Source organism: Neopsephotus bourkii, unplaced genomic scaffold, assembly GCF_033783945.1.
Source record: "Neopsephotus bourkii isolate Nb327-2 ecotype Australia unplaced genomic scaffold, CSIRO-AGI_Nbou_v1 NB_196, whole genome shotgun sequence".
NCBI classification, from domain to species: domain Eukaryota; kingdom Metazoa; phylum Chordata; class Aves; order Psittaciformes; family Psittacidae; genus Neopsephotus; species Neopsephotus bourkii.
The window spans coordinates 1,774,095-1,789,890 of NW_026900709.1; the positions used below are offsets into that span (position 1 = coordinate 1,774,095).

Here is a 15,796-nt window from a genome sequence, read left to right on the forward strand (position 1 = left end):
TAAATGTACACTCTAATTATTTCAAACATTTGAGGCTTAGGTCATCAACTCCAGCAACTAGGAAAAAGCGAGACAGATTTCCCAGCACTTCTAATGCCATACATGAATTAACATGATCATAATACTAATGATACTTTTTCAACGGAAAAGCTTAAGGTCAATTATTTTTCCCAATTCTATTTTTGCCAAAGTATAAAGCTGTAAAAGCCCAGATGGAATAACATAAGTTATAACAGCAACAAAATGGATAACTCTGTTTCTAGACTTTATGTTCCAAAACTGTAAAACAGACTGGTTTATACATTTTTCAGGGTAATAACCACCTCAATCACTTGGTGATGAATCTCTGGGTGCAGAAAACTGAATAGCTAATATTTCTAAGCCTTTCTAAACCACAGTACCTTTAGATAATACAACATTCATTAAAATAGAAGAATAGACCAAATTACTGTACCAAACATCCTCTGCATCTTCGTCACACTCTGCCCCAAACTGGCAAATGTCACAGGTCGATGTCTCTTTTTGATTGGTTTCACCTGAGCCTTCATTGACTGTTTGATGGAAAGCAGAGAAATATACATTAGTAAAGACAGCACTGTAGCAAAGCACTTTTCTCTAGAAAAATCTCTTCACTGTGTCAGCTTAATGCCTTGCTCACAAAGTTGATGGCTGGCCAACAGACAGCGTTTCTGAGTGGGACCAACACAGAGATTTCCATGTTGGTCTGTGATAAATTCCCTGAATATATTCTAGAGTTAGAAAGGAAACTGGAGAAGGAGCCTTCTTCTTCCTATTCCACTTAAACAGTAACTCCTTCAGCAGCCCGGGAAGGTTCTGTCACCATTAAGCCTCACTGCTTTGTTCTCTGGGAAAATAATGGAGGTATACTGATAGCATCGCACTCTGCCTTATGTCCTGTACGAGTGAAGGCTTTGAGATGGATCCCAAGGGGATGCTTTCCTCGAAAGTGTTTTGAAATCACCTGCTGTGTGGTGCAATCTAGCTCATTCCAAAGCAAAACATTTTTCTTTTCAGAAGCACATCTATGAGCCCCAAGGACTAGTTATCTCTGGCAAGGAAGATTTAGTGCTGTCCAGAGGAGGGGATGATCTCCAGCATAGGTTAAATCTGAAACCCAGGAAAGTCAATGCCTATGTCTGCAGTTGTGTAAGGTTTGTATCTGGACCTCAAGTCAAAAACATGAAGGCACTAAGGGGAAAATAGAAATATGGATGTAGGAGGACTGAAAAAACAATATCAACAGATGAGCACTGAAAAAGAGAAAGAGCCCACTAAGGTAGGCACCAAGAAGAGGGGTTGTTAAAAGATCCAAAAGAAATATTGCCTGCATTTGTATTGAAGTATATAAGCACTTTTTGCTATCTTTTGAAAGATGCTGCTTTCTAGCAAGACTGTACCTAGCAATATCTTTCTGCCAGTTACAGAATAATTAAACCAACCAGACTTTAAGCATCAGTCGGCTTTAACTGGTGTTGTTATCTGCATAAACAGCCTCTGCAGTGTCATCCTTCCATTCCTCCTTCACCTGGAGTCAGCACTGTGGTACAGGCTTACAGCACATTTAGGTCCAACCTACTAAAGCTGGTAAACATGCAGAAGTATCTCAGTAGCCCCAGTGACATTGTTCGGACAAATCACCTGCCTGATGTTGTATATTTGCTGTGGGACCACTCACACTGGAGTTACTGGTTAACCAGGTAGTTAAGACTTTGAATAGGCTGCTTTTGTTATTTATTATAGAAAGAGAAAGAGTCCCAGGCTTTCACAAAGCTGTTGGAGGAGAAAGGGCTTTTGTCCCTAGAAAGTCCTAATGTCTGTTTTTCAACAAACTTGCTTTCTTACCCTTGACAAGTTATTTAACCTCTGTCATGTTTCCCACTGTGTAAAAGGGGAATAATATCATTTTCTACCAACATCATAGAATATGGAAACAAGTCTATTAAAAGATTACTATATGCTTAGATATTACAGTGATACAGACTACAGAAATACCTAAGGTAGACAAGTTTGTCTAAGATTTTTCCTGAGGCTTCTTCAAACGAAGAGCTGGTATGGAATCGTAGAATGGAAGGGACCTTAAAGATCACGTAGCTCCAATCCCCTGCCACAGTCAGGGATGCCTGTATATTCAGGTATGTGCTATGCTGCAGCAATTTCTTGTCATGCTTGAATTTAAACTATGTTAAATTGAAAACAATTCACCTATGAAGAGCATTCTGATTATCCTAAAAGGCAAAAAAAAAAAAAAAGAGGGTTTTGACCTCTTTGTACAAGCTTGCTCACCTTTATATCCATAAAATTCATGTCCAAAAAAAACAAAGGGGAAGTTCAGAAAATATATGCTGGATTTTTGTTCTACTGCATTGTCAGGCTTTGCAAGGAGGCTCTGAGCTGTTTTTTTGGTGTTTCCTTAAATGACTGAGGAACTTTTTAGGCTCACATTTTATAAGAGCTGAAGGTGCATGAGGGTAGACAAGGTGTTCAAGTGCCATGCCCTCACACCATTAGCATCTCCATGTGCCGACTGTGTGATCCTGACCCAACAGCACTGTGAGGCTCTTGCTACTGTACAGATCCTCCCCTTTTTCTCTGCAGCCGCATCTGATCCTGTGTTTTTCACTAAGTTTCATCTACATTTTAAATATAGAAATCTTTTCTACTAAGGAGATAACTTTGAGAGCCAATCTTGACAGGGGATTTCCAGTGGTTAAGATACCAGGCACAACATGTAATGAATGACTATATGCAAAGGACAATGGAACCTATGGGCAGAAGACTTCTTACAACAGCCAAGCATTTCTCACCTACCAGGAATATGACAATCACTCCAGGAGGGTGAGAATATATGGAAAAGAGTTATAATTTCTTTATTTCGTTATTCTGCAAACCACTTCCCTTGCATTTCCTTTTAATTAAAAGCATATGCCCTATTTTTTTCCTCCTTATAACGTTTCAGCAAGTGTGGTGTGATCAGGGGCTTCACACGGTTCCACATCACAAGCCCAGTAAAATAGGTTCTTCCATCATTAAAAGAAAGCATTTGAAAGGTTCAGCATGTTGAAGTAACTGATTTAGATAAGACCATCCATACTAAGGCACAATGCAATTCATAATTTCTACTAGAAAATAATAGGTCACTCCTTCATATTTCTCTGAAGAAGCTCTGCTTCCAGAGATCTATACCTAATGTGTGCGTTGTCATTAAATGTCCAAGCATGCAGCAGTCTCAATTAAAAGAAGACAGCTGTTTATCTCTCTCCCTCTCCGTTTGCAGATAATAAGCACAGATAATATTATCTTTACATTTCCTTGAGGTGTTTTTTCTCTCCCTACACAAACATACATGCTGGCATATGCATCCACACCCAGGACTGACACACAGGACTTGTTTTCTCCATGCTGTGCAGATAAGTGCTTTGATAAATCCAGACATCTTAGAAACAGTTATTTTCCCAACATTTCCTGCTGGTTTTTAGCTTGAGGTCTAGTGAATGTACATTTTCTAAGGTGACTCTTTTCCCTTTTTTTTATTCTCCTCGCTGCACTTGCTGATTTGCACTTGATTTCATATCCCAACTAGAACGAAAAATGCTAGCAAAAATAATCTAGTTTCTGGATTCCTCTTCTAAAAATAAAAGGAGCACAAATCTTTTTTTTTTCTCATGCACATTATGTAGTTATCATATTAGCAACTGTTGAGTTTTAACACTAAAACCTTGCAGGAACATAGTAGGGCTCCAAGGAAGCTAATCACTGAAGCCCACCATGCAACTGAGATGTTAAACTACAAGTTCCTATTTGTATTAGCAAGATTAGCAACTTCCAGAGTTCAAGGAAATGTGCTAACATGGGTTAGAAGGTCACTAACTTTATCTGAAAGTCACTTCAGGGACTATCTCTATCTCCTAAGCAATATAAATACTTTAGCTGGGGAAGACACCACACACAATTTACAGAGTCAATGGGCTGTGATAACCACAACAGCTCCTGTTTTAATCATTTGGTCCTTTTCTGGCGTCCTCAATGCGCTTGCATCAGATAGTTGTGGTTTCAAGAATCTGTATTGCTTGCAAGTCCCATAGGAAAGAAACCATTTTCAAGACATTTTCTTTGTTTCCACAGATGAAAAAACAGACTGAAAGTATCACCAGTAAATTGGTCTGACTCCGTGCTTATCTCTTGCAATATCAGAAGAAAACCAGAAGTCCTAAACTGTCCTCCTGATGTAGACACAATCTGACTTGACTCCTTACGGTGGGACATCTTTACTATTGTTGAAAGAGAAATAAAGCTTGCCCTAGCTCATCCTAACACTTGTTTTTAGCTATAAAAATCTAGGCAATAACATATCAATTATCAATTGATCAATATCAATAACAAATCATATCAAGATGAGGGCTAATGGCCATTTTTGTATTTTGGAATGAAAGACAAAGTGCAAATTAAAATGAGGAGAAGAATGATCTTCTGAGCAGCTGAGGTGATCTCACCACATGCTTCAGTCCCAACAGGAGTGCTCTGGGCAGGTGACAAGGGAAGTGGACGAAGTGATAAAGCTCTGAGAAATCAGGGCAGAGAAGCCAAGAGAATTTACTAAATGTGTTAGAACAAGCACTACCTGCACCTCGACCAAATGGCTAAAGCAACTCACAAACTCAACCAATAAAAGCCTAGATGCTGCAAGTGACTTATCTCTGATCAATAAGTCTTTTTTTTTCCTGGAAGCATTAGTTCAGTCAAAACCTACAAAGTGAGAAAAATGAAGGGTGTGAAACAGGAGGTCAGCTCACAAATGACTCTGCTCTTGAAGCCTGGCAGAGGCTCAGAACGGCATTATGGTCAAAATGAAAAGAAAATGGCCTGCCGTACCAGTGATAAATCCAAACTCTGATATTCCTTGTTCTGCTTTACTCCTGCTGCACGACTCCATCTCAATAAATACAAATTTGTTCTTTCTCACACGCACAAACATGCTGGGAAATCACTTATCACACAACAAAAGGAAAGAGTGTCTCTGCCCAGCTCGACTCAACTTGGAACTTCTTAAGCAGACCTGAAATATTCTGCTTCATGCCAACAGGCTTTTGATCTGTTTCTCCATACCACCATAGGCCAGCCCTTGAAACCACCTTTTTGCTACCACTGAGCAGGTTACTTAAACAGCATGAGCACTGTGCCATACCTGAGCTGGCTGCCCAGGAAACTATACCACCATTCCAGAGTTTATACTGTTTCAGGTCCCATCTGGGGTACCTCCATGCTGCCATTCTCCACCAAGTGCTGAAAAAGGTTAAATTCAGTGTGATGCAAAAAACTAGCAGGGCTTTTGGGAAGGAACTAGGTGTATCCAGCAAGCTCATACTCTGCTGATAAAATGTGCTCTTATCTTATAGAATCATAGAATGCATCTTCTTGCTAAAGACTATGTAGATACAGCCTGGCACTGTTTTGATTCCAGACTCAATTTGCAGCGTCTTCCGCATTTCTACTGTGACTCTCATGTTATATTTTTCCTTAAAATCACAGCCAGTGGCTTTATATATCATATAAGTATTTCAATGTATAAGGATCTCTGTTTCTATGTATATGTCTTTCAATGTATAAAGATCTCAGCTTCTACGTATATGTGTTTGGAAGGTATGTCTAAGCTTTAGGGCTGTGAAGAAAAGGTTTGTGAGTGTCATAAATACATAAATACCAGAAATTATAATTTTATAATTTTTAAAACCTAATGCTACTTCTGAAACAGCTCACTCTCATGCAAGACACTGTGCTGCGCTTCCAGCACCTTGTGCTGAAGGCTTTCATCCTGCCCTGAGTACAGTCTAACAAGTGCAAGAAAACAGTGTCTGGGAAGTGCCCCGAGTTCCATAAATAACTAATACAAAAACTGTTTCACAGTATCAGTAAGAGCTCCTGCTTTCTCTAGCTCAGTCTTTCTCTTTACCTCCTGTTTTGCTTCCTGCCATGCCTTCCTTCCCATTCGCTTCTGGTTTCTTCCATTTCCAAAGTTTTCAGTTGCAATTACCCTAACACAGGGGCCAGCACTGAGCGGCTCCGCAAAGTGCTACTGTTGTGAAGAGAAGCATGGGCCACCTGTCTCTCACTTTGCACAGCTCAATGTCTTGGAAACCTTAGAAGACCCCTCCATCTGTCACCCAGTGCAGGGGCTTGGAAGCCTTCCCTGATGAGATGTGTAGCCTTCACCCCCTCTGAACCTCATTTATTGCGGCTAAAGTGGATGGGATGGGAACAGTTTCATAGGAGTTGCATTGCTTCTTTGCATCTATCTGACTGCAGTTCTCTCCTTTCAGCTTGCACAACTGGAGGTCTCCAAGAGCATCCAGGTCTAAGTCAGGACATGACCCCCTACAGACTTCAGTAGGGACTCGCCTGTATTTGTACAACTGTGGCCAGGAGGGAAGAGATTCAATTCTTACTCAAAGTTTATTTATTCTAAACAAACACCATTTGCTTGTTTCTGTCTCATGCATATCCCTGCTGCTCCCATGGTGCATTTGATAAAAAATTAAATACGATTAGTTGAGGCCAGTTTCTCCTAGCAAATATCTCTAATGGCATTTCAAAAGGAATGGCTCATTGAATAAAACCCTATTGTAAGCTTCCTGAATGCTGACATGAAACAGCTGTGATTATTGCACCCTTGTGCGGTCCCCCTACAAAATTTGAAGTTTGCCTAGTGTATATGGGATGCCAACACTGCAGATTTATGAAGGTGTACAATGACCAGCGTTGACAGTATTTGCCAGCTTGAGGAAGAGGAGGCTCATTTAATTCTGCCAAGAGCTTCCCCTCATAAACAGCTTCGAGTAAAAAGCCAAATATCACATGGGGACTATTCATCTCTGCCTTGCATTAATTTAATTTTAAAGAGAAATCACTTCCTTGCAGGAGAATTTTCAAGGAATAGATATGGCTTGTTGTAGAAAACATGCCTGCAGTGCTGCCAAAGCTTTTGTGGCATCAGTCCCTGCTCTCATGTATTTCAATATGCCCAACAGCTCGAACAAAACAACTAAGTGGGCATGCCCACTGCTGGATGGATGCAATACAATGGGTTACCAATCAGGACCATTATTAAAGGAGATCACTGCAGTCCTAATTGCAAGGACCGCAAGATTTTCCACTATCTAGGAGAAATAAAAAAGGATGACGTTTGATTGCTTCCTCATGTTGACTTGCCTGGCCACACAGCTCATTAAACCTCAGCGCTGTGTCAAGGGAGATGGGAAGCTACAATGCAGGGAAGTACCCAGTATCATAACACTTTTCTTATTTGTCTGAAAAACAGCCATCGGGTGTTACCCAGGAGGAGTTAAGTGTGAGCTGCTTGTCCCTAAGTGCAAGAAGGGAGGGGAGCAGGCCAGGCTCAAAACCCTTTTCATCCCTTCTGTGGACTGCCAAACACACTGTCCTCGTAGACCTGCAAAGAGCCCCTGCATCTTCAGGCTCTGCTGGAAAGCAGGGACTGGTTCTAGCCCCTCCTCTTCCTCTTGTATGCCTGGGCAGAAGCTGCATCCCCTACTGCCTGGAACAGTAGTTTACTGCTGGATACCTTATGTCAATGCACTAAACACATGACACAAAGATAGTCTGATGGGCAGAACATATGGACTATATGCTGTAACACTGCTGTCACAGCAAATTCTATTAGATATAGGTTCAGTAGGAGTAATATGAGTCAGCAGTGCCTCTCTCTGCAAGAGAAGATGCTACAGTTGGACATAAACCACAGAAATTACCTGTCAGTGCTTTCCCTGACCTCTGTCAAGAATCTGCATCCCACCTGGGGTTCTAAGCACTGTTATTCATTCTAGGCAGAGAGGAACCTGGATCACTGAGTTTAGAGAAATTCAGTGAAAAGAATACGGAAGGATCCAGCCCATGGTTTCACAAAGCCTACAATAAGGAAGCCCCAAATGGGTGATGTGACTTTTAAAGGCTTTCTGAACTTGAAAGGGTGCTTTTGCCAGCTTCATACCTGGTGGGAAGATTAACAGAAGACTTGAATGCGAACCCTTACAGCTACTCATCTTTCAAGAAACAGAATGAAAGGAACAAAGATAAAACCTAAAAGAGCTGTCTAGCATCCACTTGTTGACTACTTCAGTTTTAAAGTCTTTGTCACTTTGCTATTGATTTAAGTCCGTGTATCCTTTTGAATATTAGTATGGCTAGCAAGATAGCAACATCATACATAAAAATGTTCTTTATTCCAAAACAGATGAAACTCCTAGTGGTAAAAGAAGATTTAGGTATCTCTGAAGATTTCTTATCGCTGTGCAACATAACTCTCTAATGGTTCAGTGCCTTGGAGGGTCATCTGAGATCACTTATCACATAAATCAAATAGGTGGCAGGCTATAAGAGCTTCCGCCTATAGCATTTTCATGTCTTCGCTTGCAGACATCAAATCTATCTTTTAGGCAGACTATAGAGGAGATAATATGCCACTCCATTTAAGCCACTGAAGAAACCCAAATCTGGGTATTAGAAAAATTTAGGAAGCTGCTCCTAGTCTTGACTGCATCACAATTATCTTGGGAAATGGCTGGTTTTAAATCCTAAAACGTGGACCGCAGACACTGGTCCTGGTTCTAATTTGCACTAAGGCCTCAGTAAATCACTTTGGCAATGGAAGGGAGTGTCAGAGCAAGTGAAAGTCTAATTTACTTTATGTCCCATTTACATAATCAGGGTAGTGTAAAGTGACTCTACTGTAAAAATGACTTGGGTCTACCTTTCACCGAATTCAACAAGGAGTGCTGTTTTCTTCTCCCACTCCCACTTTCTTCTGTGTTATCATAGAATGGTTAAGGTTGGAAGGAATCTTCTAGTTCCAACCCCCCTGTCATCGGCAGGGATACCTTCTACTAGAGCAGGTTACTCAAGGCCTTACCCAATACTGTCAGGGGTGGAGCATACTCCCCTCCTTTCTGCTTATTTTGCTTATTTCTTCAGTGCTAATGCAGGTTATACACATGTAACTGAGAGCTGGGGCTGCCCCAGGGCTCAGAAGTCAAGAAGACGTGCCAAGGTCATGTTCTGTAATGGGGTCTCAGGAGAACGCAGTGCAGTCAGGTGCCAAAACTGGCAGTCAAACTTCGTATCCAGCCAAGCTGCATCCTTGTGGTTGGGATCCATGATAGATGGCTCTTTACCTACCTCCAGCAGCTCAGCAGTCAACCTGCATGTAAAGGGCAATCCCTAATCCCCCTCCACAGCTCCTGCCACAGAAGAACTTAATATTTCTGCAGTAGCACTCCCCAGTCTGCAATTGTCACTGCTGCGCTGATCCTCCAAACCTGTACAACCAGGCTCATCCCTGTGGTTGCTCCTCTATGAGTATTTCCACTTAAAAATAAAGAAAATATGACCCAGAGCTAGTTGCAAAAACATCTCTCCTGACATGTGTAAAAGTATTTCTGCCTTCCCAAGCCTGTAGCTAGGCAGTCCTTAGGTACCCTGTGTTAGCTCAGGGTGCACACGAGCACAGGCGTTTAAGGAACTTGCTAGATGGTAAGGTGAGGGAAACGGCAAAGTTCCTAAGTAAGTCCTGCAGGAGTAGATACAATATTTATGCAACATAGAACCTATCTTTTTTTTTTTTTTTTTTAATATAACCAACAAACACATAAAAACATACTGGATCAGTTACCTGCATGAAAATATTCAGCAGTAAGATGACCTTTCAGGACAAATGGGGGGAAAAAAATCTGTTGAATCATGTTTTTCCTTTTTATTTCCATTATTAGTAGGCAGATTGAGGTATTATGTCAGTAGCACCCTTATTGGCTCAATGTAACTCCTTGGTTTATGATTTATGCAGTGGAATAGTCATGTCCTCTGCACAAACTCCATGATAAATACTGACAACGCTGCTGATAGCCTAAGGAGAAAGGCAAGGGGGTTCATAGGTAGCACAGCCACTTCTGTAAGAGTGGCAAAGATTTAGGAGAAGGAGCCTCCATGGACCAGTTCTGTGGATAAACAGGGGATCTATTGTTGTGCTTTTATGTGATTATGTAGGGAAAAACCTCTCAGACCTCCACTAATGGGCAAAAATGTTGAGTGCAACACATCAAACTCAGCCTTGATACAAGCAACAGAGAAGCATGGATTTGAATCCATTCATATCAGAACCATGTTGCCCTTTTGAGTATAATTTTACAGATGTGTTTATGATATAGGGGGAGCCATATGGCAAGAAAGGTTTAAACATTTAATCTCACTTAGCTTCAATACACTGCATATACAGAAAATTGGAAGCCCAGCAGGAAAATGCCAGATTTCATTCTCACTTAGTCATGATTAACCTTTATGAGCTCACTCAGAGTTTTGTCACCTGAGAAGTCACTCAGGGCTGGCAGGCTGCAACAGCCCTGACTTTCTGCTTGGTCAAGATGCCAAAGCTGCTGTGCTTGAGTTCTCTGAAGGTTGTGTTGCCCCAAACATTGGCCTTCCTGCCTAAATGGCAGTGGGCCCTGCTCCATACCTTCTCTGAGTACAGAAAAGTATAGATGGGACTATAGGGAGTGAATGACCCTCAGGGTCCTTGCATTGCTCAGCTGGGTCTGGTTTAGAGCAGCCTTGCACAAGCGGATGGACACAAAGCAAAGAGCTGCTATGTACCACACTTTGCAAATACCCTCTTTCTCATTAATATTGATTCCCACACACAAACACTTTAGCTATATTCACTGATTGCATTACCATTGCAGAAGTGTAATTAACAAATTAAAAGGGAGGATTGTGATTCAGTTTTATTTGGGAAAATCTTTAAGTAAAAAAAAAGAAAAAAGAAAAAAAAGTCTGATGTTTGAGGATTGCTCCCCTCTGCTGTTCGTTTTGATACCTTGGACATGCTCTTAAAGAAATGCTTTCATAAACATATCCTGAATATGCTGCAGTACTGGCACACATGGGTACCTAAAGAAGCATCAATGAGACAAAAAACTAAACAAATGAAGAAATTCTGACAGACACTAAGCCAGATACTAGATTACAAATGCAGGTGTATCATCATAGAGAGAGAAGGAGGAAAATGCCAGTTGGAAGATGTTCAGACTGATCTAAGACTGCCAGCTTATTCACAAAAACTGATGAAAAGCAACGCAGAACATGCATGCCATCAACCTGAGTGAAAGCCAATGTCACAAATACTTGTGGCAAGGAGGCAAGGTAAAAAATCTGCCACACTTGCTGCCCTTACACATGCTTCTATGATAAAATAAACCAGCTCCACTAAGTAAATCAATGTTTGCAAGAGCAGTCAGGACTCCTGAGCCAAAATTTGAGTGCTTTTCTCTCCAAAAACCAGCTGAGCACACCTGGAAGAATAGCTACAAAATGATATCTAATATCCCTCCTATCTCCTACAAAAAACACCTTTCAGGTGATCTAATATTATGAGAAACCATAGTCATTAAGGATTGATCATGCTAATATAATTTTCTGGATGGCTTATTAACCTACTAAGACATGTTTTTCTCTACTTCCCTTCATTAGCAACAGCAATAATTAGGTAAGGACAGAGTAGCAAAATTGATCATATACTACTGCCAAAGGGGACAGAGAATGTATCATGGACATTTAGCATAATGTTCTCCAAACTTGAGATGCATTAATTATATTTAGTAATACAGCTATTTTCTGCCTTTGATAGAAGGAATCCATTAATGTAGATATTGTGTAACAGAAGCTTATTTTTCCCCTACTCCAAGATGGAATTTTCTTTTTTCTTTAAAGTTCACAATACAGAATGAGACAAGAGAACATCACTGTCTCTAGTATGTACCAATACCACATCCTTCCCCTATTTCAGTCTTCACTAGCAGCCTTGTCATGAAAGAGGCACTTTAAAAGCAGAACGGCTGCAGAGCTCTGGCTAGGAAGCAAAGAACAGAGTTATACTGTCACCTCCTGGATAATAATCCCCAGAGACATTTCCCTCATCTTTTTGGGTCAGCTTCAAACAGCCTTCCTGCCACTGGCCACCCTTGGTCACCAGAACAAAGCATCTGTAGCTTACACTTAGGCAGCACTACTCAGAACATGTGTGCTCTTACACATACGAATTTGATAAGTTTACAGCAACGACCGAATGGCAGCTGCACTCTGAGCCCAACTTAAGGTCCTACTTCTGTGCCTGTAACATCAACAGCAGAAGTATCACCATCACATGGGGTGGAGGATGAAGGAGTAGGCATACAAAGCATCATTGCCTGCATGCTGCCCATCACCTTCCTGATCTGTGATCCCAGAGCAACGGCCCCAAACCTGGCAGCAGACACCCCAACCCTTGAAAGGGAAACTAGCAGTTAAGTGATGACCCTGGTCACATCTGTCATGTGTGGAGATAGAGACCAGAGTCAAGCCATGATGAGGGCTGCCGGCTTGATCTTGCAGCTCCTCAAGACCCATAGCAATTAGGTTTCTTGTACCACCCAGTGTGTTACCAGTGTGTGTAACACATGAGAGCAACAAAGGGATAACAATGATGTTGAATCTTGCATACATTTTAAAATGCAAGTGACTGGCTTTCCCTGAGCTCTCCCCCCATGTGTGCAGTCGTCAGCTTTCTGTAGATAAAAGCATTAACAGGGAGCTGTGAAGAGTTGACATTACAAACTTGGCACTCTGATGGCATGCTGCACAAACAGGGGAAGGGAGGATCTGCCAAAGTGAGAGCTAGAGATAATATGAAAAGCACAAACCCAACATATTGACCTTATTTAAGTCCAAACAGCATAACACCAGGATACTTAACGCAAAAATGTCTAAATCATTCTTTATTCCACACACACACAAATGTTTTCTTTAAATACGCAATTCACTTGATATCTGCAATCCCCCCTCTTCAGATGCAAAATCCAAAATAATGATTATATCAGTCATTGCTTAATACATTCAACTGTGGCCCTGATTTTCATGCATGAATGGTCATTTACATCTCATTACCCATCATGCCATCCGCTCAGATTTTTCTTTCTAAATAGAGTTATACATTTAAAGTTGTCATTTAAAAACAAAAATGCTTAAAAATGGGACTTTCATTTCCCGTTATCTTATCGGTGCTCTTAGTGGGTAATAGACCAGAATATTAAAATGGAAAATTCTCAGTGTGTGTGACAACTGCCACAGTGAGATCATCTTAGAGAAGAAGCAATTATCAAGGGATTTTTCTCAAATTTGGAAACATAGATAAATATGAACAGGAAAGCTGAAGCAAACCAACCAGAAGAAAAACAGTAATTATAGTACATTCTTCTACTTTCCTAACACAGGTCCTTGTTGGAGGCAAAGCTAGTTTAGGAAAATCACTGCAGACATGAGGTGCAGTTAGAAGCTTTGCATGAATAAATTACATTTTTTTCAATTAATATTGCCCATGCCCTCAATAGAGGAAGGATTTTTTTCTTGTTCTCTTCCTGCTACTTTTAAAGTAATTTTCTGCTATATTTAATTAGGAATTTTCTCTACAGAAGGGAATGTGATAGAAGATTAATTCTCTATTTTCTCACCCACTGTGTCAGTAGACTCAAGTGGACACTATAAACCCCAGTTAAATACGATGAGGATGATCAAGCATGGAGCTCCTTTCAAGAGGTCGCGTCTGCAGACCGGAGATCTCATTTCAAAACAATACAAACGAGTTAGAAAATGGTATCTCTCCGTGGTGCAGCGCCACAGAGGAACGATTACAAGTGCTTCATGGTGCGAGGGTTCACCATGCCGGCTGAGAGGGATCACTAGCACGGCTAATGATACCGAACGCTGCCGAGTGAGAAATAGCATTTCCACAACCACTGATGTTTTGGGTCTTTTTCTCCTGTTCACCATTAATAACTATTCCTCCAGCAGTCTCATCCTATCTTACATCTTTTATGTCAAGTATAAAACAGCAATTTAACAATAAATAATGAATTGTTCGCCTTTTTTTTTTTTAAGGGAATAGACAAAGGGTTCAGATAGTATTTGCTTTTAATGAACAATGAAGGGAATGAGCTGTTTGCCCTCAGGACATAAAGTGCTATGAATTGTCTATTGCTGCCAATGCTAAGTAAATACCGCGTTAATGCTTTTTAAAATTGAAATCCAAGCCAGAGCAAGGACAATTATTTAGAGGAAACTCAGACCTACAAGATACTGGAACATGCAAGATGCTATCCTTTGACAGAGAGGGTAAGCAGTTTTCTCACAAGTTTTATTAACAGAGTGGCTGAGCATCGAAACAGAAAAAGAATGGATAAAATGCAGACATGTAGCCTAGTAAAGACCAAGAGCCTTGCTCATTGATTAACTATGACCAGATTGTTTAATAGAATAGAAGTTGTCAGTATATACCTCCTGGAGACAGGAAAGGTCAAAACAGGACAACTGACAGATAAAATGTGTAATGCAGATGAAACTTCATTCCCAATTTTATTCTGGGCTTAAAACAATAAATCAAGATTTTGGCTAGTCCAATACCTGCTTATTTCCACCCTGAACCTATTTTTACATGTTTATAAGACATTCTTATCCCACTCTGTTTGATGCTGCTCTGGTTTCAAGTAGAGAAATGCTCCAGCAGAGCATTCAAGCAGGGGCAGCAACCTTTGCAGAGTCCATGGGAGAGCTGCAAGGATGACGTGATACAGAAAATACGACTTCCACGGTGAGCTTAGAGGAGTGGAAATTTCTTCCTTTGGAAAAGAGGAGACCGAAGAGAGACTAGTTGTCTGATATAAAAAGGAATGTTTAAAAGGTTGCTATAAAAAGAATGATAATCAATTGTTCTCCACATCCATTATTTCTGAGACAAGAAATAATTGATATAATTTACAGCAAAGGTGATTAAAGTTAGATATTCCAACTGCTAAGAATTACCAGGGGCTAGAATAGGCTGCACTGGAACGCAGCTGGTGTGCTCAGAAGTGGCTTCTGAGGTTGCACCATGCAAATTACAGCAAGGGACAACTATAGTTGTTCCCATCAGACATGAGAAAGATCAGTTGAAGCTACTTCCAGAACTATACATCTGTGACTATATCACCCCTTTTCTGCAGGTTAGGGAATGGATGGGTTCCATACTAAGCACAATTCAGTCTTTACTTTGTACGATTTCCCACTGAAATCACTGGGCAGTTTTGGTAACGCAATTAAAATTGTCTTCATGTCAGCTGAGTGTGTGATGTCTGCCCATGTATGAAGCCACTACATATTTTTGCATAATCTCTAAAAGTTCCTGACTCTGCAAATTCAGAGGACTTGGGTATACCTAGGACCTTGTGGACAAGATTTCAGCTCTTCTGCTCCTGAAGAAGTCAGGGAACCAACTGCACCCTCATCCCTCAGGAGGGAAGTTTCTTTCTTTAGACATGGTGGTTTGAAAATTTCTGTTCCAGTTGACCAAGTTTTTTTTCCATTAAAGAAAATACTTTTTAGGAAAAAGGAGCAGACCTCTCTAAAAGGAAAAAAAAAAACAAAAACCTTTTGTTAAATGATTTGCACAATCTATGTTAATAGAGAAATACAGGTAATGCACTGCCTTTCCCAGAGCAGTCAGCAGTGAGTTTCCAGTGCTATCACTCAGCTCATCATTATGAAGGTAAAACACTGTGCAGGCCACTCCTGCTCAGGGTGGGGGTCCTGTCCAGCAGCCTGCCACCCTCATGCCAAACCAATGCATGGACCTGAGGAGGCTGCACCCCTGACACAGAGGGCAGAAGGTGGTGGAGGCAATGAAGTTCCTCGTGACAGCTCTAAATCA

At 40.9% G+C, this 15,796-nt stretch overlaps 1 protein-coding gene across 2 annotated transcripts in view; it reads right to left on the bottom strand.

Annotated features, from left to right (window-relative positions):
- The window catches only part of TMEFF2 (transmembrane protein with EGF like and two follistatin like domains 2), a 129,265-nt gene that overhangs the window by 52,853 nt on the left and 60,616 nt on the right, over positions 1-15,796 (bottom strand). For both annotated transcript variants that reach the window (XM_061376618.1, XM_061376610.1), the window contains exon 5: positions 455-551. In XM_061376618.1, coding sequence (XP_061232602.1) covers positions 455-551 — 97 coding nt within the window. The remainder of the gene's footprint in view (positions 1-454; positions 552-15,796) is intronic.